Raw genomic sequence first — 25,602 nt, forward strand, 5'->3', positions numbered from 1 at the left:
CACAAAAGAGGGTGAATTGTGAGAGAGATGTTATTAAAACCACTGCCCAGTGAAAACCATGAGGCCATCTGGCAGTGTTTTTGTTTATGAATTAATGCATGTTGATTGGATTACAAAACGAGAGGTCAAACTGGATGACAAAATAAATCTACATTTGTTCACAAAAAAACATTGAATTAAACACTGTATTACACTCTGGGTTCTCATGATCCCAGAGGTGATTATGTAATTGGAACCATGAATAAGGAAATGAATGTGTCAGGTTTAGAATGCTTTACAATGACCAAGTGAAGGGTCATGAAAATTGAAACTAATATTCAGCATACAACAAACATGTTCAAATTGCATTACCATCTTGTGTATTTTTACAAATCTTTCTACATTGAGACAGACAATGAATATTGTTCATTAAAAGCATATTTACTGTAGAAAAACATGACACTGGCATTGAGTATAAAAAGCATGACAAACTACTGTCAATTAAACAACTTCTGGTATTATACATTATTTATAATGCCTTCAGAAAGTATTCAATTCCCTTGAACTTCTTCCACATTTTGTTGCGTTACAGCCGGAATTTAAAATGGATTAAAGAACTACATTTTGTGTCACTGATCTACACACAATACCCCATAATGTCAATGTTTTTTAAGTTTATTTTAGAACGTTTTACAAATGAAAAAAAAAATGGCTGAAATGGCTTGAGTCAATACGTATTCAACCTCTTTGTGATAACAAGCCTAAATAAGTTCAGGAGTAAACATTTGCTTAGCAAATAACATAAGTCGCATAATAGTGGTTAACATGATTTTTGAATGACTAGCCCATCTCCATACCCCACACATACAATCATCTGTGACATCCCTCATTTGAGCTGTGAATTTCAAGCACAGATTCAACCACAAAGACTAGGGAAGTTTCTCAATTCCTCGCAAAGGTGGCCACCGATTGGTAAATGGATAAAAATCAAATAAAGCAGATGCTGAATATCCCTTTGAGCATGGTGAAGTTATTCATTAGGTCAATACACCCAGTCATTACAGAGATATAGGCGTCCTTCCTAACTCAGTTGCTTGAGAGGAAGGAAACCCCTCAGGGATTTCACCATGAGGTTACTCCATAATACTAACCTACATGACGAGTGAAAAGAATACAGTATACAGAATACAATTATTCCAAAACATGCATCCTGTTTGCAAAAAGACACTAAAGTAAAACTGTGAATAATGTGGCAAAGAAACTAACTTTTGTCCTGAATACAAAGTGTTATGTTTGGGGACAATTCAACACATCACTGAGTACCACTCTTCGTATTTTCAAGCATGGTGGTGGCTGCATCATGTTATGGATATACTTATCGGCAAGGACTAGGGAGTTTTTCAGGAAAAAAATTAACGTAATGGAGCTAAGCAAATGCAAAATCCTAGAGGAAAACCTGGTTCAGTTGTCTTTCCAACAGACACCGGGAGACTAATTCACCTTTCAGCAGGACAATAACCTAAAACACAATGCCAAATCTACACTGGTGCTGCTCAGAAAGACGACATTGAATGTTCCGGAGTGGCCTAATTACAGTTTTGACTTTAATCTGCTTGAAGATCTGACAAGACTTGAAAATGGCTGTCTAGCAATGGCCAACAATGAACTTGACAGAGCTTGATTTTTTTTTTTTTTTAAACAATAATGGGCAAATATTGCACAATCCTGGTGTGCAAAGCTCTTAGAGACACTTACCCAAAACAATTCACACCCAAAGGTGTTTAACATGTACTGATTATTTTCCTTAATAAATACAAAATCTAGCAGTTTTCTTTGAAATTATTTAAAAATAAATATTTTGTGTAGATCATTGACCAAAAAAGGACATTTTAATCCCACTTTGTAACAACAAAATGTGAAAAAAAGTCAAGGCGTGTGAATATTTTCTGAAGGCACTGATAATTTGTTTTTAAACAAAGTAAAAAATAAAAATAAACTGCTTGTCCATACTATTCAAACAAACCAATAACCAAGAATTCATACACTTAAAAAATGCTTGTGATTAATTACTATCCAAGAAAGTATCAGTTTATCACACATACATTTAAAAAGGTAAAGTCAGCAATATGACATCCTCATACACAAATCAGTCAAGAATCCCGTTATTGATTCTTCCCAACTGATGGGGTAAATTGCTGACTGTATTTTCCCAGCACAGGGAGACTAATATTATTCGAGATTGTAGACCTGCTGGATTCCAAGGGTGTTTAAATAGAGGAAAAAAAAGATATACTCCACTTAAATAGCACGCTTAGTTTAAAACAGGTAAGGGGAGATTATTCCAGTTTAGGCCATAGTTCATTTCGGCCTTGTGAAGGCCTTGGCTTCTTTCTTGAGTGTTTCGAGGTCCTCTTTGCCACTGTCTTCTGAGTCAGGTGGCTCATAGTCAGAGTCTTCACCAATGTCCTCGCTCTCATCATTGATGAAGCTGTCATCGTCCCCAAACTCATCATCATCATCGTTGTTGTATGATACCGGCTTTTTCGCTGTAGAAGGGATTGTATAACATTATTAACGGCCATTTCTAGCATTATTAACGTGCTGTATAATTCCATTGATGCTAGCACAAGACATTGGTTGTGTCTATCAATATTTTATGGTGCGTTGCACAAAAACAGATAACAGTAATTTATTACATTCACTCATAAACGGATTCAAATAGGTATCATTCAATTCAGCATGGGGGAAAAAAGGCGCAAGTTTAAGTTTGTTCCCACTTGAGCGAGTCCGACCACAAGTCTTCTTCTAATGCCTTTTAAGGGGAACTGAAAGCAATTTGCCAGGTAACTAGTAACTGGAATGGATTGCATTTAGAAAGTAACCTACCCAACCCTGTGACCTATGCTCTGGGGTGACGTTTCCCTTGGTAATGATCTAGAACAGGGGTGGGCAAACTATGGCCCACAGGAGGTTTGATGGTGGTGGGGCATTATAAGTATAAATAAAAATGGAAATGGTTTTGACAAACAAATCGTTTAAAAAAATCCAATGAATTTTGAAATCCCGATGTGCCCCTCGAGCCAAAAAGCTGGCCCAACTCAATCTTGGATTAGCACCCCCTTCCCATATCCTTTAGCTTAACCATTAGTGGGGAAAACGCAAGTGACCCAAGATCAGTGTCTAGTCATGTTCAATAACATAACTATGAGTCTGTTTGGTGAGGCAATACAAATTGAGTTACACACCTCCCTTTCAGAAAGTCAATGTTACCCAATGAGTTTATAGATCGTGCTGACGTCATGTCAGAGAAATGGAGTGCAATTGGTTTGATCGTTTTTGCTTCTTTAAACTCTGGAGAGGGAATGTGGATTATAGGTTTGTTCAATGTATTCACTAGTGCGACAGTGTATTGATATGCATACACATCGCCGTCTGACCAAATCTGGAAAGATAAAAACTAACTATCCAATAGCCCAGATAAGATTGTTGGGCATCTGCACAATTCATGGCATTTAAAACATTGCTTCAGATCAAAGGTTTCTCTTATGTCTCTGCTTTCTCTCTGCTCACCAGTTGGATTCGTTTGATGCATGGCTGATTATATTCTGCATTGAAGAGGAACCACAAATGGAAATAACAAAAACATTTGGGGTGGTGGTGAGAGGTTAGCATGTCTTTCTCTCTCAGGTATAAATGAACATACCTCGAGTCTTCTTGGTGTGTTTGTATTCCTTCCAGTGGAGAGGGTTTTTCCTGGAAAGAAAACAGGGAAAATGGTTGATTTACTACCAAGGACTACTAGTATTGTCAAATGCCAATGAGGCTAAAATGTCAGACTCTCCTTCTGTTCAAGCCTTTTGGTCGCTGATGTCAACCGCTCAAAGTTAAAATAGAGGCCAACAAATTGTGTCCAGTCAGACACTCTGACATCCGAGTCCTATGATTGCTGGCGTATTCTTTTATTCAACCTTCCTGTATCCAGAATGTTCCATTGAGGTCAAAATACCTCTTTTACAGGGGAGATCTGGCTATAATAAATAGGTTATTTTCTCTTTTCCTGTTGAAATTGTAGGAGCTATTAGGCTACTTTTTTTCCTGACAATAATGGTCTTGAGACACGATTACCAGTCTCTTTTATCCTGTAATGGTGACTACATTGTGGTGTGCATCCCACCTATAGCAGTCTGTGCCGTATGGACACTCAGGCCGGTCCGCGTCCTCCTCTTCCTCCTCGTCTTTCGCGGAACTGTCCTCGTAGTCGCTGTCGCCAGGGTGACTGCATTCTTGGAAGTGGACTGGGTTTTTCCTTTGATAGAAATAACAATTTTGAGAAGAAAATCATTGAAAGTTATGGTCGATCCCATTTTGATTGGTATTCTTTGAAGAACATTTAGCTTTCGAGCTAGCACTTTCTCTTTGCTCATTTCATTTGCCTCAAAGAGAGAATCTACATTTGAACCTGCTCTCTGCCATTTAGTTTTGGACCCTGAGGTCCAATCTAGGCCAATCCTTGTGTATGTCCCAAATGGCACCCTATTCCCTATATGTACACACGCAGTGCACTACTTTTGACCAGAGCTATAATAGGTCCTGGTCAAAAGGAGTGCACTATAAAAGGAATAGGGTGCCATTTGGGACGCACATCTCGTCTTGGAGAATACAGTAGCTTATCCCATGCTTCATGTAGTTGTTCGTTAACTATCAGTGGTTTGAAAATAAACAAAACCTTAAATAAGAGAAACTATCTGGGGGGGGGGGGGGACAGACATACTGCACATGTTCAGTTCTTTGATATCAGAAAGAGCTGCCATGGAACCAATTTGAACAGAATACATTTGTATTGTAAAATGCCTCTAGATAAAGTGCACTTATCTCATCTGTAGTACCTGGAGCAACATAAAATAAAAATACCCATCAAATATGTCAAGTCTTTGAATTCAATTACTTGTTGGAACATTTGCCGGCCTAAATTAATGTTCTCGGACGTGCAGGTCTTTTCAAGTACTATCTTCAACATTTCTAACAGTTATTGTTCAGACAACGTTATGTGGGGATGTACCTGTAACAGTCCTTTCCATAGGGGCAGGTCGTCCTGAGCCGAGCTTTGGACTGGGCGGGGCCTGAAACGTCACCTGACCCTTGAGGCCCCTTGCCGACCTTCTGACCGTTCTGAGGCCGTCTCTCCCTGTCCTCGGACTCGCTGGCCTCCGCTCTGCTCGTAGAAGTGCTGCTGCCTTTCGCTGGGGAAGCTTCTCCTCTTCTCTTCTCTCCATCATCCTCCTCCACGTCAAAGTGGTCCGACTCCTCACTCTCCTCTACTTTACTAGGCTTCACCTGCTGCCTGGCTTTAAATGCCTGCGGAGTGATATACCATATACTGTAAATGTACATTAACCAACAACACACAACAAACACAATATTGCACATTAGAGAACAACAGTGGAGGCTCCTCAGAGGAGGACCTCTGTGTATTTCTGAAAAATGTAAATAGTTAAACATTTTAAAAGTTATTTTTAGACAAAACTACACTAAATATATTAACGTCACCAAATCATTGATTAAAACACTGTTTTGCAATAAAGGTCTACAGTAGCCTCAACAGCACTTTGTAGGGTAGGTCCATAGTGTAGTCGGAGGACAGTTAGTTTGCGTCCTCCTCTGGGTACATTGACTTCAATACAAAACATAGGAGGTTTGTGGTTCTCACCCCCTTCCATAGACTTATACAGTAATTATGACAACTTCCGGATGACATTCTCCAACCTATCAAAGCTCTTTCAACATGAACTGACATGTTGTCCACCTAATCAACGGATCAGATAATTCATCTAGTACTGAAAGTATAAGCTACAGCTAGCGCTGCAGTGCATAAAATGTGGTGAGTAGTTGACTCAAAGAGAGAAGCTAACCAACACAAACTCTTACAAGTCAAGGTATACTTTAGTTGTATTCATTTATTGCCACCGGGGCTCACCAGCGTAACTGCTTGCTAACTGTACATTTTATTGGATGATTGTAGCGGATTAACTAACACGTTAATTTAGTAGCTATGTTGACTTGATGTTAGCTAATATGGTGACAACGATGTAGGCTGTGTGTAGCGTTTGGCGGTTATGATGACATGAAGGTTTGGTTAGGAAAGGTTCTCTCGGCTGGTCACAGACAACTGATGTGTTGTGCATTGAAGTCCACAAGCGACGGGAAAAGGTGAAAGGAGGAGAGTGTGTAGATGTGAGAAGGAATTATCCAACGATCAAAGGGATCATGCTGTTTGTATGTGGCTGCTATGAAAGTGAACTGTGTTTGATTGTGATCAGAGGTGTATTCATTGTGCAGATCATGTTGAAAAATGTTTCTTAAACGGAAGCAAATGGAACAAAACGGAGATAAACATTCCTGAATTTGTCCAAAAGAAACTCTTGTACTAATGATTACACCCTAGATCAGCTAGATCCAGGCAAGATTGTGCATGGCGGTATTGCATGTCATTGTCCGTCACCTTGATTACTCAAATTTCTTTCAACCTGTGGACCTACAGTACCAGTCAAAAGTTTAGACACACCTACTCACTCAAGGGCTTTTCTTTATTTTTGTACAATTTTCTACATTGTAGAATAATAGTGAAGACATCAAACTATGAAATAATACATATGGAATCATGTAGTAATCAAAAAAGTGTTAACCAGCTTCACCTGGAATATTTTTACAACATTCTTGAAGGAGTTCCCACATATGCTGAGCACTTGTTGCCTGCTTTTCCTTCTACAATGTAGAAAATAGTAAAAATAAAGAAAAACCCTTGAAAGAGTAGGTGTGTCCAAACTTTTGACTTGTACTGTGTGTACACACACACACACACACACACACACACACACACACACACACACACACACACACACACACACACACACGTTAGTATCCACTCAACTGTTGTAGACGGGACCTCTTCCTCATTGTTCTCATCCTCGTCACTCTTCTTCCTCCTCACCCTCTTCCTGGGTGTTGGCTCTGCCTCGCTGTGTTCAGACTCTTCCTCCCCTGAGGAGGGCGCTGTGTACCTGGCCCGTTTGGCCGCGCCCTGGTTGGTGCTTGTCGTTGGGGTTGCGTTTCCTCTGTCTCGATTTCCAAATCCTAAAACGAGGACGATTCTGGGTGAACGGGTCGACTGTGTCATGTAACAAACTACCTATTATATTTACAAGATAGTCGAGTGACTGCTATATCAATGAAAATATGTTCTCAAAGGCAGGTGAAAACATGCGACACCATTCAGGCCGCCGACGACTGGAGTTGCCCATCCTTGATAAAGGGACGCCAGGTGCAAATCACAATGAAAACAGCAGAGATGGGGAAGCTCTGATCATCAGGGCCCAGTTTTTCAAAAGTTGTCTATCTGGATTTTTCCTATTGGATAGGATTAAATGCGTAGAAATAGAATGAATAGAAAGGACGAATCATTGACTTGAATGGGGACTCCCATTCTATTCCTTCTATTTTTATGCATTTAATCCTATCGGATAGGCAAAATTCAGATAATAAAAAATAAAAAAGAACTGGGCCCAGGGGCTGCAGTGTCCACCCTGGTTTCAGTTTCTCCCTGGAGTTTAATTATTCACTTAATGCCATTCATTGCCCAGACCTATTCTCAAAGAGTCTCAGAGTAGGAGTGCTGATCTAGGATAAGGTCCCCCCTGTCCATGTAATCCTTTTCATTATGAATGAAAAGGGAAAACTGATCCTAGATCAAGATAGGAAATTAGGAATCTGAAAAAGGTTAATGTGCTGTCGACCGCTGATTGACGTAACCTAAAATATAGATTGTTAAAAGGCTTGCTCAGAGGCATTGGCTATCAATAATCAGAGCAAGCCACTGTTTGCACCATTTACAAATCTAAAGCCTAATGGATAACCTTTTTGACATTGTTGACTATAACGTCAGCACTATGTAGCCTAAATTAGCATTAGGAAACCATGGCGGCGTCCCAAATGGCATCCTATTTCCTACAAAGTGCACTCCGTGTCCCAAATGGCATCCTATTTCCTACAGAGTGCACTACGCGCCCCAAATGGCATCCTATTTCCTACAGAGTTCACTACTTTTGACCAGAGCCCTATCGGCCCTGGTCAAAAGTAGTGCACTCTATGGGGAATAGGGTGCCATTTTGGATGCAGCCATGGTAAATGGCTCACTAGACTCCAGATGGAGTCAGTATGAGGAAGTTTCAGGGGAACTTTAAGGAAACTAGGGCAACGATGTGAGGAAATAACAACGACTTGATCCAAAAGAGTAAGGTTTGGCAGCACGTCGAAGAGGATATTGACATCTTCAAGAGTTGTAGGTTGTTTCGAAGTGTTCCACTCGTCGACGTACAAAATTACACATCACAGCGACCGTTGAGGTAATGTAGGCCTAGCTCTCAAGATCCCTTCCCGATTCAAGATTAGAAATTCCCAAGTTTTCCATTTATCAACTACTGTAGTGAGTAGTGATTGCCAATAGAATAGGCTATGGCTTGGCCTCTGCTGTTGTGGTACAAGACCTTGTAAGAGGTGTGTGTGTTGATACATCCTTTTGTACATGTTCTCTCTCTCACACACACACACACACACACACACACACACACACACACACACACACACACACACACGTTGTTAAAGGGTGGCTATATGTAAAGTAACAAGCAATTGGCCTCAAGTTTTATTGAATGTAAGTAAAAGTTTAAAACCAATGCAGTGCATCCTGTTGAGACAATGGGTTGTAAACCCCTTATATTATTATTCATTTAAGTAGGATTCGATTCTTAAGAACTGGCTCTCAAAGGAATCCTAACATGGAGCCTTGTAAAGCTAGCAACTATTCGTAAACTTAATGCATTTGATTTTCTTTTTTGCAAGCAAACATATGGATTTGAGCACAGATCTGCCATTTCCCGTGCTTTTTCAGCTTTCTTTTCACATATTGACATAGAACTACAGTTCAATACCGCTCCTCGGGAGCAGTGGACACAGCTTACTGCTTCCAGCGCAGTTCATTCAGTGCGTGAATCGAGTGGGGCAATAATCTTCTATAAAAAAAATGGTGGAAGTCTCTGACTAGTTAGACCTATTCAGAAATAGCAACAGTAGTTAACAACTAGGTTATTCCGTCTCTCTCATGCACTAACCTTGTGTCAATAGTAAAATGTGCCAATCCACTCCAACCTGGCATCATTCATTTGATGAGGAATCTTGTCTTAATTTATAACAATAACAATTCTAACGTTAATTGTCGTCATATGCATGACAATTAATTGTTATCCAAAATTCCATTATGTCACTGTCCTAAATAGGAAAGATACCTTTGGTGGTGGTGGGGTTCTTGGGAGATGCAATGGGTACAGTCATCCAAGCAGGTAACACTCTTTTCTTTGGTTCAAGTTTCAGCTCTTTCTTGTCATTTTCTGCTTCAGCTACCCCAGCTTCTGTCTGTGAGCACACAACCACAACGCAAACCGGGTTTATCGGTACCACCATACTCACAGGAAACATTTATAAATAAACATATTTATTGGAGTCACGAGTGGGATTCCCTGGGAAATTGGTGTCCGAAGTGGGATGCCAAAGTTAATAGCTGTTACAAGTGAGATTCCAATGGTAAATGGTGCCAGGCATGGGATTACAAGGTTAAATGGTGCCAGGCATGGGATTACAAGGGTAAATGGTGCAGGAAGCGGAATTTGAAGCGTAATTGGTGTCAGCAGTGGGATCCCAGGAAAATTGCAGTGGGATACATCTCAAGATAAAACTTTTGTTGACACAACAGATTTCCTGACCTGGTTTGAGGTAGGTGGGTTAGGTAGCTGTTCATCTGGCTCCTTCTGGTCCACACTACCTCCCAGTCTAGATTGTTGTTCATGGGAGCTTGGTGTCCACCCCTTGCCCTGTCGAGTGGGGTAAGCAGGTTCGTCGCTTGGTTCAGGGGAGGCAGGAGGAGACTTAAAAGCAGCCTCGTCTTCATCTTGAAGAGCCTGACTGTTTCTGCAAGGAAGAGATAACTTGTTGCAAACACGAGCACCTTCTCTGCACCGGTTACATGAGTCATGCATGTTCCTTCTTTAGTGTAGGCAGTAGACAGCAGCTAAATTGACTCGAGTGTCTGGTTAGGATCCTTTTGATCGAAACTTCAAACAAAAATGAAACATGAAAATTAAAACTGAAATGTAAAAATTCAGAAACAAAAGACAACCATTTTTAAAAATATTACATAATTGAATGTTGCTTGGGTGATGGTTTTACATAAAAAGAGATAAAAGACACTGGTATTTATTCCAATTCAGTACACTCAGTCTAGCCAGTCTTTGGGAGATGAAAGGCATAAATGAATGTAGTCATTTGCAAATCAATTAGTAAAGCTATTGTCTGATGCCAGTACCAGAGAACAATCCTTATCTTTCCAAATCTGTCTAAGGGTGGTCAGAATGCACTACGGGGATGCGAGTCGTTCATAAATCACAATGTGCATATTGACCGGCAAATAGATGATGATGTTTGCATGTATACAAAGGAAACGGGGAGATATAAAACTCTTCATTAAGGAGTCAGGAGACAACTCGCTCTACTAGTGTGACATTTTATATAGCAATGTTAAGGGACTAATTATTCTCCACAAAATATGTTGCTACTGGAGACGTAATGTCATGCCACCATAGCGACTAATTTTGACATGTTTTCCCAATGGGAAAAGCGAACACCTCTAGAAGGTTTAAACCTGAGGTGAAAGTAAGAATACATAAGCATGGACCCAAAAAACATATTAAGTAGTCTAGGTAATACATGATTTGATTTCAAAGATGTTAGCTACATTATGAGACCTTTATAGGTAAAAAGAGGGTGATGTTGAAAAGCTGAATTTAAAAAGGAATCAGATGGTCTTATATGCCAATATTTGTTAAGACTATAGATTTGATATCACGACTCCCATCGTATAAGGTGAGTACGTAATTCATAGAGAAAATACTTTTTCGGAGAATATTTATTTGTATTTAAGCCTTTTTAAACCTCAAATACACTACAAGTTAAAAATGTCCTGGATTGCAGGAACGTTCTCTTGCAAAATGATGATCAAATTAAGATCCTACATGTGTAGAACTTTGTTATATGCTGTAGTATGCAGGTTAACCAGAAATGTGAAAACGCATGGAGGAGACTGAGGATCATTTTATGAGCTTTTAACGCTCATGGTTACCAAGAGAACTGGCTAACTATAGCATACAACAAAGGTAAAATGCAAAGCTGCAAACTATAGTTATTAGACAGAGGCATTCATTAGAGGCTGTTAGCCCTGTAGAAATTGTACTTCTTGTAGTACAAAAAAAAAAGCAAGTATGTATAGAAATATTTTTTTTAAATTCAAAAGCTACTTCTTTGTGCACGTGCGAACCAGTCATCATTTTTCAGATTTCATTGTTTATTGGTTTCAAGTTTTAGCCAATTTGATACTTAGACCTTGAGGGGAAACTGCAGGGGTTGAGATGAGGAGTAGAGTTACCTGGGTGTTTCATCTTCTCCACTCAGGGCCACCACCTTGTAGATGTACTTCCCAGGAAGGAGGGAGATGATGTCTCCCTGTCCAAGTTTATGCCACTGGTTCCTGTCCAGGGGTTGTGGGAGGTCATCCAGCGAGGACTGACTAAAGCAGGGGTTCACATGCGTCTGGGATTGGAAAGAATAAGAATGCCATTTTTTAAAGTTATTGGTGGCCATAAGGTGCAGTTGGATATACTTGTTATTTCCGCACAACAGCTGGCTGTAAACAATTGGAGGTCTTTTAAAATAAGTGTCTTTCTCACACCACTCTTCACTTTAAAGGGCTAGCATGCTAACGCTAGTTATCAATTGCTCCAGACACGGACTCAGGGTAAGTCCATCTGACTCTGGTTAAGTAGTAAAGTTAGTTAGTTGCCAAAATGTCACTATCCCTTTAATGTAGTGTAAGTGTTGCCCTTGAGTGGTAATTCCCAAACTCTCAGTAAGCTGACTAAATGAAAGAGAAGGTTGAAAATACTTTAATTCAAATGTTCCTACTGTTTTTTCTTAACCTTAATTAATATTCAGCAATGTTGCAGTCCAAAGGCCTTACTACATCCTCATTTGACAAAATGGAGAGAATCTCTGTCCTTTTACAGGCAGCCTGAGGAGGGGTTTTAGCCCAAAACCATTACTGAAAATGAATCTGCTGCACAACTAAAATAAACAATTGAAATCATAAGTGTTGTGCCCTATTCCCTTACTCTATAAACTATTAAATAAAAACATTTATAATAAAAGGTAAGGTGTGGTAAAACCACACAAGACAATGTCCCTGGGGTAAAAATATACAGGTTCTCAAATGGTTCAAGAACCCTTCCAAAACATAAAAAGAAAACATGATGATTACCGAGGGGCCTTCTTGAACATACTATTGATGTCGGATTTCAAAGAATTGTTGTTTTTGCAACAATAGACCGCCTCGGCATTTAGCTGTCTTAATAGGGTCGGCATGCACTTGAGCCCTAGATGAGAGAGAATAGTCTCCTCGGAATAAAGAATACATTTTACTTAAGCCTACAGGTTTGATGCGCAGCTGCCCATTCAGGTTCTCAAGGAGGCAGTGGTGTCTGGAGACTCTTTTGTCGCTGACCTGAAACACACAGAGAGCGTAAACTCACAGATCAGGGCCCATATTTAAGATATCTAAAGCATCTCAGAGTAGGAGAGCTGAAAAGGACCAGTTTAGCCTTTTAGATCCTAATGAAGATTATATGGACAGGGAGATCCTTCATCAGTGTACTCGGAGATGCTTGATACATACGGCCCCAGACCTGAGAGACAACGGCCATTCAGCAGGCGGGAGGTCCGGACAATACAAATCAATACATAATGAAGAAGGGCACTTCCATAGTAAAGGGTCCTGAATCCTGAGAATAAAAAAGTTTTGGGCTGCTGAAATAGGGTTACAAGTACATGTGGATAATATGTGGCTCACATTCAAATGATTATCCTAAGTCCTGATCTTTAATTGAAATTCACGTCAAAAGCATTTTGTTTACAAATTCAATACATATATTACACTGTAAGACTGATCTGATTGCAGTCTAAAAATATGCCACTGCAAATTGAAAGGCACTTCAGTAAAACACCAAGGGACAGTTTAATTAGATCCAAAAGAAGCCTACTCCTGGACTAAAAATCATGATTTTCAGTTCAGTTGAAGGCTTCATCTGGGTCCAGGAAACCAGCCAGGAAATGCATATTTTAACTTCACAATAGTCATAATCAGGTAGCCTAATCAGCTGCATCTTTGCCTCATGGTAGATGTTCTGTTTTCATTGAGTGTACAAAACATAAAGGACACCTGCTCTTTCCATGACTGACTGACCAGATGAAAGCTATAATCCCTTATTGATGTCACTTGTTAAATCCACTTCAAATCAGTGTTGATGAAGGCGAGGAGACAGGTTCAAAAAAATATTTTTCAACCTCGAGACAATTGACACGTGGATTGTGTATGTGTGCCATTCAGAGTGTGAATGGGCAAGACAAAATATTTAAGTGCATTTGAACAGGGTATGGTAGTAAGTGCCAGGCACACCGGTTTGTGTCAAGAACTGCAACGCAACTAGGTTCTTCACACTCAACAGTTTCCTGTGTGTATCAAGAATGGTCCACCACCCAAAGGACATCCAGCCAACTTGACAATTGGAGTCAACATGGGCCAGCATCCCTGTGGAACGCTTTCGACATCTTGCAGAGTCCATGGCTTGACAAATTGAGGATGTTCTGAGGGAAAAAGGGGGTGGTGCAACTCACTATTAGGAAGGTGTTCTTATTGTTTGATATACTCCGTTCATTCATTTTATTATATCAATAATTGTATTTTTAAAATATCAACATTTTACATCAATACATTTGAATTTTTGATCGATAAATATTTTTTTTAATACATAAAAAGTATATGATAATGACCTTCATAGGGGCAGGATCACATTTGCATGCTCTTACGGTTCTCTTCTCCCAACAGGAAGCCACCGCAACTGTGTATTTCTCCAAGTTAGAAGGAGCATTGCAGCAAAGATGTGCAGGCCGCTGTGACCCTGACGCTAGAGTAATATGCACATTATGTAGGCCTAAGCATGGCTCTTCTGCTGCTGTTGAAGAGCAGCAGTGTATAGTATTTTCGGGGAGGAAAAAAGTTTGTCTGCAGGGGGAATCGAACTCAAACTCACTGCATCTAAAAGATTATTAGCCTTGCACGTTAGCATCTTCCGCCACCTACAAGCGATGTTAGGTGGGGGAAAAGCGGTTAGTGATGTTATTAGATAAACAAATGTAATTATTGATTTCTCATGAGAGAATAAAACTTTAGCTGCAATGTTATAATGATCTTCACATATGCCTTACTCGACGAGGAGCAATGGATTAGATTTTTTTTTTTTGGGGGTGACAAGTTGGTCTGCAGGGGGAATCTAACAGAAAAGAATACTAGTGCAGCGCATTAATGGCTTCTGCCACCTGCAAGTTAAATTATTTCAGGGAAAATGTGGTCAGTCGAAGCAGACTGGTTTTCAGTGTTAGTTTAGTTATGATAATTAGGCAGAATTTTTTAAAAAATTTTATCGATGTATGATATCAATCATTTGATTGATCAATAATTTAATTTTATATTTAAAAAATCAATTAATCTAAAGAAATTAATTATGGATATACATTTGAATTGTTGATTTCAAACGATGTGTTGATATCAAAAAATGCAATGCTATGGGGAATTATTGATGTAAAAAAATAAATTACTGATATAATTTTGTTTTTAAATGAATATCGATAATTCGATTTTTTTAATATAAAATTCGAATTATCGATATAAAAAAATACAATAATTGATATAAAAAATGCTATTAATTTATGTTAAAACGGATTTCCATACTACTAGTCTAGACTTTCCAACTAAAGCTAGCTACTTACGCCAAGGAATGGACCCCTTCCCAGCAGTGTCTCCCCCTCGGGCAGGTGTATTGGACTGCCACCATCTACAGGCACGAGATCGAACCCCGCCATCTGCGGGTGGTTGTTGTAGTCAGAATAACATGCTTTTAGCAAAGACTATGATAACTATCCCCTTTCATCTGTGGTAGGAAACCATCCTTTGGTAGCTATGAATGAATGTGGAGTTCACTACAGGCTAGTTTCGTTAGCTAGTTGAAAATAAGTGTTGTCATGGTAAACAAGGCAGCTTTAATGAGGATGTATGTTTAGTAAGCTGGCTGAACTACTTGTTTTTCCAAACTGTTCTCTTCTAGTATAATGCTAGTTAGCTAATTCATTAAACTGACAAGCGTTTGACGGACTCTAGACTCAAAGATGATCTATTATATTGACAAGATAGTAGAGTGCCTGCTCAAACAATGGCAATTAATGTCCTCAAAGATGGAAGGCAGACGAGAGGCGAGATAAGACTTTTTTTTTGCCGAAATTCGCGTCCACTTATACCAGTGCATTAGTAACAACCTAACCATTACGAAACTTATATTCGATCAAATAAGTCTCACGTAGCAAATCAACAATTACATTTTTGGTTAACCAAATTCGACACCCTCATTGACCGCCATACAAAATTACTTCGTGGACAGATTTTGAGCGGAGTAAACCCTCTCGCTTCGCCTCTTCCTCTCTGCTGGACTTCCACCTTGGAGCTTGTTTCTACTGAATAGCAGCTCAGATAATTAGCTACCTAACTGACCAACCAGCGTATACTGCTTAGTGCAAAATTATTTATATACCTTATTTTACCTGTTCTCGGTCGCTTGGTGCTGAGAAAAACACGAAAACTTAATGGATTTCTTCAGAAACTTCCGGGCTGTTATGTTGAGAGTGTGCATTGTCTCACGTCAGAATGCGTCACTCCTCAGCGACGATCGTGTCTTTTCAGAATCCAGTGTAACCAGAGAGGAAGAGAGAAATCTGTCTCCCTCCAGCAGGTGGCGTTTTTTCGCCCACCAAGCAAGGAGTTTTTGTATGGCGGTCAAATGAATGTCGACTTTGCGCAACAACAAAAGAAGTAGGACTTATTTGCCACGTGAGGTTTATTTGATCTAATAAAAGTATTGTAATGCTTACGTTGTTAGGAGTGTAGTGATATAAGGACACGTGACATCCCAGAAACTTTGAAAAAAAAAACACTTTGTGGTCCTTCTGTAGCTCAGTTGGTAGAGCATGGCGCTTGTAACGCGAGGGTAGTGGGTTCGATTCCCGGGACCACCCATACGTAGAATGTATGCACACATGACTGTAAGTCGCTTTGGATAAAAGCGTCTGCTAAATGGCATATATTATTATTATATGGGAGTTGTCTATGCATATTCATTGCATGAGGGTAGTAGCATAGCATCTCTCTACCACCCAATCGTTTTTTTCACAATTTTCTGAAATATAGGAATCCACAAAGATTGTGAGCTTGTGTGAAATGGAAAAGCTTTGTGGTAGCTATTGATGAAGAAGAACATAAAGACAAGCAGCTGCTTTACCGGTGGGATGCACTGTTTTACCGCTACATCCACAGGGTTCGTGCTGATTGTACAGAGATTTGACAGCTGGATAAATGGCGCCCCTTGACAAGGCAAGAACAAGATGTATATCAGGAGAAGTGCATTATTATCATAAGGAGACTTCTACTTGGAATATGGAGGGGGCCTAAGAGAGCGAGGAGGGAAGAGGGTGAGCTTGAGTCGGGTAAAATGGCGGAAAAAAGGGAGATGGTTTGTTAAATAAGAATGGTAGAAAGTGTAAGCAGAGTGAGTTGAAGACTGGAGGAGAAATGGAAGTGGATGAGGGCAAAGTATCAGAGGTGGTAGGTGTGGAGCCCAAGGCTTGCACTGAGGGTCAGGATAATGATGAGTCTGTGACAGTAGGAGTGAGGTTTTTGGAAAAAGTCGACCCTTGCCTTTTGGCTGTTCCATTTGTGGTTTCAGGGTGGGTGAAAACAGAGTTGGGTGCTGTGAGGGTAATCAGAAGTGGTCTTGTGATAATTGTTTGTGTTTCTGCTGGTCAGAGGGAGCAGGCGCTCCATGTTAAACGAATGGGGGTGAGAGATGGGAATTGTTTTGCTCTCAAGAAAGGGAGCCATTGAAAGGAGTGATTACTGGGGTAGTGTTAAATGTGAAAGCTGACCAATTGAAGGGGAAGATTCCTGGTGTTTGTGATGCTCGTCGTTTGGTGCGATGCAGACAGGGTGGTGTGAATGGAGAAACAGAAGAGTCATTGTCTGTTCTTTTGAGTTTTGATGTCGAGTCTTTGCCTGACAAAGTGATGTTAGGATATATAAGTTATCCTGTATGAGCTTTTGTGCTGAATATATGTTGTTACAGATGTCAAGCTAATGGGCATGTGGCAGCAGTGTGTAGGGGGGAGGTTCCTAGGTGTGAGAACTATGCAGAAAGGAATGTGTAGCATTGGGTGAAGTAGCGGTATATGTTAATTGTAGGGGTGCCCATGCAGCTGGGGATCATACATGTCCCGTGTGAGAGAGGCAGGTTGAGGTTTTCAGGGTTAGAGAAGTGAAGAAGTTGTCATATGCCGAGGCAATGAAGAAAGTAGAGGAAGATGTGTCAAGGTGGAGGGATCCTGAGAGGAGTGGTGTCAGTAGTAGATCTGTACTAGTACAGAGGGATAAACCAATAAGTGATATGTTTCAGTAAGATTGGATTTTTGGTATTTATAGCAATGGTTATCAACTGTACTGCAGGGATGGAATGTAAATCGCAGAAAATAACATTTGTGGTGGCAGCTGCAGAGCAGTATTTGGGTGTGCAAGACTTGACATCAGAAGAGTTAGAGGGTGTGTTAAGTGGTGGTGTCCCATCCTTTCAGGCTGTTGGCCTGGCGTAGGACTGAATAGATTTAAATACTAGTGTAAAAAGGGGGGGTTGAGTGTAGTGTTAGATGGTAGAGTATTTGTTGTATTTATTTCATATAATAATTATATATAATCTTTTTCAAACAACTTATACTCCAGTCTAGTGTGTGGCGGTAATGCAATATTTATTGGATGCCAAGCACTGTTAAACATCATCGAAGAAGAATACATTTCTCACCATTCATTTTTGCATCAGGATTTTAGAACTACTTAATTTAAGGTCTGTGTTTCGTGTAGGCTTGCCCTGGCATGACGTTTAGATATCCGTGCAAATCTCAGACAAGGTAACTTTTTCAACATATTCACCTTTTCAAAAAATGTAATGCAAATTAACCACTTGTGGCTATTGCTGTGTTCACATGCTAGTCAGAACTAGGAAACTCTGACATTTGACTCATTGAATGAGGCACGTGTATAACTACAACCAGTTAGCAAATTGGACATTTTTGAATTTCTTATGCCACGTTCAAAACATCTGGGAACTCTGAAAAATACGAGGTCAAATCATGACGTCAGTGAGCTTCAGGTCGGAAAGTCGAATCTCTAGAAAGAGACCTGAGTTTCCGAGTTGGATGACCGTTCAAATACATTTCCCAGTCGGAGCCATACGCACAAAAACAGCCATTGAAGAGACCGACGCCATGGCAAAGATAGTTGGTTAGCTCGCATATTACCACTTAGAAAAGTGACTACGCGAACGGTGCCTTAATGTTAGCTAGCTAGCTATCAGCTGTGTATTAATACTAGAGGTCGAACGATTAATCGATTAATCTGCATTTTTGTACACCGATTATATTGCATTCCACAAGGAAACTACCTGTTACGCGAGTGCAGCAAGTTGCTAGCAAGCATTAAAAGTGTCTTTAAAAAAAACAATCTACACATGGTTGATCATATTACTAGGTTAACTAGCTTGTCCTGCGTTGCATATAATCAATGCGGTGCCTGTTAATTTATCGAATCACAGCCTACTTCGCCAAACGGGTGACGATTTAACAAAAGCCCATTTGCAAAAAAAAAAGCACAATCGTTGCACCTAACCATAAATGCCTTTCTTAAAATCAATACACAGAAATATATATTTTCCTGAGATTAGGCTGGAAATACTAAAGTACCTATTAGAACATCCAATAGTCTGTCACGGCAGATTTCCTCCTCTTTCTCTGAAGAGGTGAAACAAGGACCGGACCAATACGCAGCGTGGTATGTGTCCATGGTTTTTAATAAGAAAAACTAAACATGAATACAAAATAATAACGTGAACTGGCAACGAAACAGTCCCATGTGGCACTGACACAGGAAACAATCACCCACAACATACCCAAAGAATATGGCTGCCTAAATATGGTTCCCAATCAGAGACAACGATAGACAGCTGCCTCTAATTGGGAACCAATCTAGGTAACCATAGACATACAATTTACAGAGAAAGGAAACAGCCCCATAAACTTACAAAAACCCTAGACAAGACAAAACACATAAATCCCCCATGGCACACCCTGACCTAACCAAAATAATAAAGAAAACTAAGATAACTAAGGCCTGGGCGTGACATAGTCAAAGGTATATGAAATACAAATGGTATAGAGAGAAATAGTCGGCGCGTCATAATTCCTATAATAACTATAACCTAAAACTTCTTAACTGGGAATATTGAAGAACTGGGAATATTGAACCACCAGCTTTCATATGTTCTGAGCAAGGAACTTAAACGTTAGCTTTTTTATATAGCACATATTGCACTTTTACTTTCTTCTCCAACACTGTGTTTTTGCATTATTTAAACCAAATTGAACATGTTTCATTATTTATTTGAGACTAAATAGATTGACTCAGGTTGAATCTGTCCACAGAATATTTTGCCAGAAGCGCTGCTGAACATCCAGGTGCTCTTTTGCAAACTTCCTCGCTCTCTTCCGTGGTGACCTCTGTTGGGGATGTATCAGAATAGTTGGGTAACATAGATAAGATGTTTTATTTTCATTATATGCTTGTGAGTTACTTCTTATTTAGAATGTATCTTGTTGTACTATAGTGGTGGCCATTTGCAGTTATCCTTTCTCTGTCCTGGGTTCAGTTACTTGGGCCGCAGAGAACGGAGAGGTCAAGCTTGTCTTCATATGTAAACATATCTTTTAAACCATGTGAAGGGATGATTGAGGGGGAACCAATTATCTCTTGGCTCCACAATGTCTGTGTGCCAGTCACTGTGTCTCTGATCTTGTCCAGGAGGGGTGTATTTGATAATGCTAGTGGATGAGGTTTTGTTTTTGGTCCTGAGTGGTACTAAGAGCGAGATAAGAACATAGTTTAGGAGACGAAGCTGAATGATAATTTATAGCCAATGCTGTCTGGCTATGGGATACTCCTCTCTCAAGTAAAGTCTTCCTTTGTAATGTTCCTAAGATCTGTTATTCGTTATGTGAGTTGAGATGGGTGTGTCTTGGCTATAAATTACACTAAGAACTGTTTTGTAAGCACTCTCAGATAATTCATTTATAGACACTGAATTAATCTGAGAGTCACAGGGTTGTGATGGAGCTCATATAATTAAAGATGGACTTTATGATAACTCTGACTTGTGTGTGGTTTGCTCTCATGATTTGGTAAATACAGGAAATTTCCACTACACCTCCCATGAACACCATTCTTGTTTAGTGTTTTACGTATCATAGACTCGTCAACAGATGTTAGCATGTTCCAGAGATTTCTGTAAGGCTTTAGCTGACACTCTAGAATTCTTCTTAACCTCATTGAGCATTCAGCACTGTGCTCTTGCAGGACGGCCACTCCTAGGGAGAGTAGCAACAGTGCTGAACTTTCTCCATTTATAGACAATTTGTCTTCCCGTGGACTGATGAACATCAAGGCTTTTAGAGATACTTTTGTAACCCTTTCCAGCTTCATGCAAGTCAATCTTAGGTCTTCTGAGATCTCTTTTGTTCAAGGCATGGTTCACATCAGGCAATGCTTCTTGTAAATAGCAAACTCAAATTTTGTGAGTGTTTTTTATAGGGCAGGGCAGCTCTAACTAACATCTCCAATCTAGTCTCATTGATTGAACTCCAATTAGCTGACTCCTGACTGCAATTAGCTTTTGGAAAAGTCATTAGCCTAGGGGTTCACATACTTTTTCCAACCTACACTGTGAATGTTTAAATTATGTATTCAATATAGACAAGACAAATACAATAATTTGTGTGTTATTAGTTTAAGCACACTTTGTCTATTGTTGTGACTAAGATGAAGAACAGAAAATGTTATGACAAATGTATGCAGAAATCCAGGTAATTCCAAATGGTTCAGAATTTTTCTTGCCACTGTAGTATATACTCACTGTATAATACATACTTAATATGTTAGTATGGGTATTGGAACACAGCTTTCGTCAGGTGGGCTTGCTAGTTAGGCACCTTGGTTGGCTAGTTAGCTACATTAGTTTAAGTTGGCTAGCTAGCTCAAAAAGTGTTTTCCCCATACTAAACACAAACGGTTTTGCTCCACGAGTGCGTCTGTTGTACATGACTAATCAAATGACCTATGAAGTCAGTTATACATGTCAGCAGGGATGGAAATTAAGCTATCCCGAGTCTAGTATTTTTCAGACTGGGCTAGTAGACAATGTGCCACTACAATGTGTACTACTGACCGGAACTGTTGAGATGCACTCAGACCGGCCTTTGTGATTGAACTTAGGTTAACTACATTACTTTAGTTGGCTGCTTTGAGCAAAACATGTATGTAATATAACCTATTCTGGGAGCCTATTGTTTGTGTATGTATGATCTTTATTCATTGTTCAGGTACAGGCAGGGATGACTGGGGCCTTCAGCAAGTAAGACAGGGGCTAAGAAATGGTTTCAACGTCACAGATATAAATTCCCAATGTGCCCATGATGAAGTTAACTACATCACTTTAGTTGGCTGCTTTGAGCAAAACTTGTATACAATATAACCTATTCTGGGAGCCTAGTGTGTGTATGAACTATGTGTAACATTTTTTTGACCATTTGTTTCCCTAAAAACAAGTAGAGACAGGAGGAGCAATATGCATTTGTATTTTATTAAGATCTCCATTAGCTGTTGCAAAAGCAGCAGCTGCTCTTCCTGGGGTCCACATGAAACATGACATTACAGAACATTAATAGACAAGAACAGCTCAAGGACAGAACTACATTCATTAAAAAATGCACACGTAGCCTACATATACCAATGCATACACAAACGATCTAGGTCAAATAGGGGAGCGGTGTGCCATCGGGTGTTTTATCTAAAAAATATAAAACATTAAACCAGGATTGCTGTTCATCTGAGCAATATGAGATGGAATGGAGTTGTGTGTAATAATGGCTCTATATAATACTGTAAGCTTCCTTGAATTTGTTCTGGATTTGGGGACTGTGAAAAGACCCCTGGTGGCATGTCTGGTGGGGTAAGTGTGTGTTTCAGAGCTGTGTATAAGTTGACTATGCAAACAATTTGGGATTTAACACATGAATGTTTCTTAAAAGAAGTGATGCAGTTAGTCTCTCCGCTTTGCCAAGAGAGACTGGCATGCATACTATTTATATTAGCCCTCTGATTACAATAAAGAGCAAGACATCCCGCTCTGTTCTGGGCCAGCTGCAGCTTAACTTGTTCTTTCCTGGCAGCACTGGACCACACGACTGGACAATAATCAAGATAAGACAAAACTGGAGCCTGCAGGACTTGCTTTTTGGAGTGTGGGGTCAAAAAAGCAGAGCATCTCTTTATTATGCACAGACCTCTCCCCATCTTTACAACCATTGAATCTATATGTTTTGACCATGATAGTTTACAATCTAAAGTAACACCAAGTAATTTAGTGTCCTCAACTTGTTCAACAGCCACACCATTCATTGCCAGATTCAGCTGAGGTCTAGAACTGATTTGTACCAAATACAATGCTCTTAGTTTTAGAGATGTTCAGGACCAGGTTATTACTGGCCACCTATTCCAAAACAGACTGCAACTCTTTGTAAAGGGTTTCAGTGACTTCATTAGTTGTGGTTGCTGATGTGTATATCGTTGAATCATCAACATACATGGACACACATGCTTTGTTTAATGCCAGTGGCAGGTCATTGTTAAAAATAGACAGGAGATGCACTGCGGTACACCATACTTTACATGCTTGACATTAGAGAAGCTCCTATTAAAGAAAACCCTTTGAGTTCTATTAGATAGCTCTGAATCCACGATATGGCAGAGGTTGAAAATCCATAACACACACACTACCGTTCAAAAGTTTTGGGTCACTTAGAAATGTCCTTGTTTTTGAAAGAAAAGCTCATTTTGTCTATTAAAATAACATCAAAATGATCAGAAATACAGTGTAAACATTGTTGTAAGTGCCTATTGTAGCTGGAAACGGCAGATTTTTATATGGAATATCTACATAGGTGTACAGAGGCCCATTATCAGCAACCATCACTCCTGTGTTCCAATGGCACGTTGTGTTAGCTAATACAAGTTTTTCATTTTAAAAGGCTAATTGATCATTAGGAAATGATCAGTTAAGTTAGCACAGCTTAAAACTATTGTCCTGATTTAAAGAAGCAATAAAACTGTCCTTCTTTAGACTAGTTGAGTATCAGGAGCATCAGCATTTGTGGATTCGATTACAGGCTCAAAATGGTCAGAAACAAAGATCTTTCATCTGAAACACGTCAGTCTATTGTTCTGAGAAATGAAGGTTATTCCATGCGAAAAATTGCCAAGAAACTGAAGATCTGGTACAACGCTGTGTACTACTCCCTTCACAGAACAGCGCAAACTGGCCCTAACCAGAATGGAAAGAGGAGTGGGGGGCCCTGGTGCACAACTGAGCAAGAGGACAAGTACATTAGTGTGTCTAGTTTGAGAAACAGATGCCTCACAAGTCCTCAACTGGCAGCTTCATTAAATAGTACACGCAAAACACCAGTCTCAACGTCAACAGTGAAGAGGCGACTCCGGAATGCTGGCCTTCTAGGCAGAGTTCCTTTGTCCAGTGTTGGTGTTCTTTTGCCCATCTTAATCTTCTCTTTTTATTAGCCAATCTAAGATATGGCTTTTTCTTTGCAACTCTGCCAAGAAGGCCAGCATCCCGGAGTCACCTCTTCACTGTTGACATTGAGACTGGTATTTTTTCACCCTATTTTCCATTATAAGCTTCTTGATCAGAGAAGCTTGGGAAATGATATAACCCCCTATGGTTGCTTTAGCAGCATCCCAGATAGTTGCAGCTGAGACAGGAGAGAATTGATTGTCGAGACAATAATAATCACAGAGCAATTCATTGTTAAGCAGAGACATTAAGTCTCCAATATCTCGTTTTGGGGACTGTTTTGCCAATTTCAATATCTATATACACTAGGGCATGGTCTGAAATGACTAGAACCAATAGCTCATGACTGGACAACATCATGTAAATAGAGGGCATACATTATTGTCCAATCTAGAATCTGAATTATGGGGTCTAGAGTAGAAAGTATAGTCTCTGACATTAGGTTTTTAGCTCTCTCAATATGTCTACTGAACAAGATTAATCACAAATGTATTTGAGGCTATGTGATTCAAGACTGGAGCAGTTGTCACGTTTGATGTATGGAGGAGACCAAGGCGCAGCGTAAGACGAATAAATACTTCTTTAATGAAGAAACACTAAACAAACTCACAAAACAATAAACCGACCATGACACTATATAATATAAGTGCAGCCACAAGCAACTAATACATAGACAATAACCCACAGAGAACCTAAGGAATATGGCTGCCTAAATATGGTTCCCAATCAGAGACAACGATAAACAGCTGCCTCTAATTGAGAACCAATCTAGGCAACCATAGACATACATAACACCTAGACTAGTGAACACTCCCCATAAACATACAAAACCCCTAGACAGGAAAAAACACATAAATCACCCTTGTCACACCCTGACCTAACCAAAATAATAAAGAAAACAAAGAATACTAAGGTCAGGGCGTGACAGCAGTTGATGATTTATCCAGTTTACCCAGAATATACTTAAAATCTCCTGAAATAAACAAGTCCCTTGCAGTGTTGATTAAATAATAAAATCTCCTGAAATAAACTCAAGTCCCTTGCAGTGTTGATTAAATAATAAAATCATGGTAGACATATATTTGGGCGAGTCTGAGTTCGGCCATATACATTTACCAAGTATATTATCTGTAATCAAAATAAATTGTCGCTCAAATATAACTGGGACATTTTTATTTACAAGGATGGCGGTGCCTCTTTTGTTTGAACTAAAAGAAGATAAGTATGCCTGGCCCACCGAGTCCCTCTTCAGCTTATCATGTTCTGTTGAAGATAAATGAGACTCCTGTGGCACAGCAATTGAAACCCTTTCCTTTAAGAATGTTAGAATTTTCTTCCTCTTGACCACATGACCAGGAGACTGCTTTAAATTAACTATTTATTTTACAGTAGTATTGAAGAATTGTAAGGTTCTGTATTTATTTTCTTAGTTTACCTTGTGTTCTGTTTCGTTGTGTTCTTAAACGTAGCCCTGTTTCTTTGCATTCTTCAACGTAGCCCGTCTTTCATTTTTGTTTATTGATTTCACCTGTGTTAGTTACTCACCTGGTCTCATCAGCTCCTTATTTAGTTCAGTTCATTCTGTTTGTGCATTTGTGAGGTATTGTTCGTTTTGGCTCTTACTAAG

The 25,602-nt window shown here is 39.7% G+C and overlaps 1 protein-coding gene across 3 annotated transcripts; it reads right to left on the reverse strand.

Annotated features, from left to right (window-relative positions):
- Positions 1 to 69: 69 nt before the first annotated feature.
- Positions 70 to 15,945, reverse strand: aplf (aprataxin and PNKP like factor). Of its 3 annotated transcripts, none has more exons than XM_035778955.2 (11): positions 15,784 to 15,945; positions 14,959 to 15,051; positions 12,566 to 12,637; positions 11,507 to 11,670; positions 9,792 to 9,996; positions 9,318 to 9,444; positions 6,908 to 7,110; positions 5,039 to 5,334; positions 4,154 to 4,285; positions 3,683 to 3,732; positions 70 to 2,525 (listed from the first exon to the last, which is right to left on the reverse strand). In XM_035778955.2, exons 2-11 carry the CDS (start codon positions 15,049 to 15,051, stop codon positions 2,338 to 2,340), a joined length of 1,530 nt encoding a protein of 509 aa, XP_035634848.1. In that variant the 5' UTR covers positions 15,784 to 15,945; the 3' UTR covers positions 70 to 2,337. The 3 variants fall into 3 exon arrangements, with proteins under 3 accessions (XP_035634848.1, XP_035634849.1, XP_035634850.1); XM_035778956.2 differs by having other exon boundaries at positions 15,774 to 15,912; XM_035778957.2 differs by lacking the exon at positions 15,784 to 15,945 and adding an exon at positions 12,819 to 12,914.
- Between the last annotated feature and the right edge of the window lie 9,657 nt (positions 15,946 to 25,602).

This window comes from Oncorhynchus keta, chromosome 10, assembly GCF_023373465.1.
Source record: "Oncorhynchus keta strain PuntledgeMale-10-30-2019 chromosome 10, Oket_V2, whole genome shotgun sequence".
Taxonomy (NCBI): domain Eukaryota; kingdom Metazoa; phylum Chordata; class Actinopteri; order Salmoniformes; family Salmonidae; genus Oncorhynchus; species Oncorhynchus keta.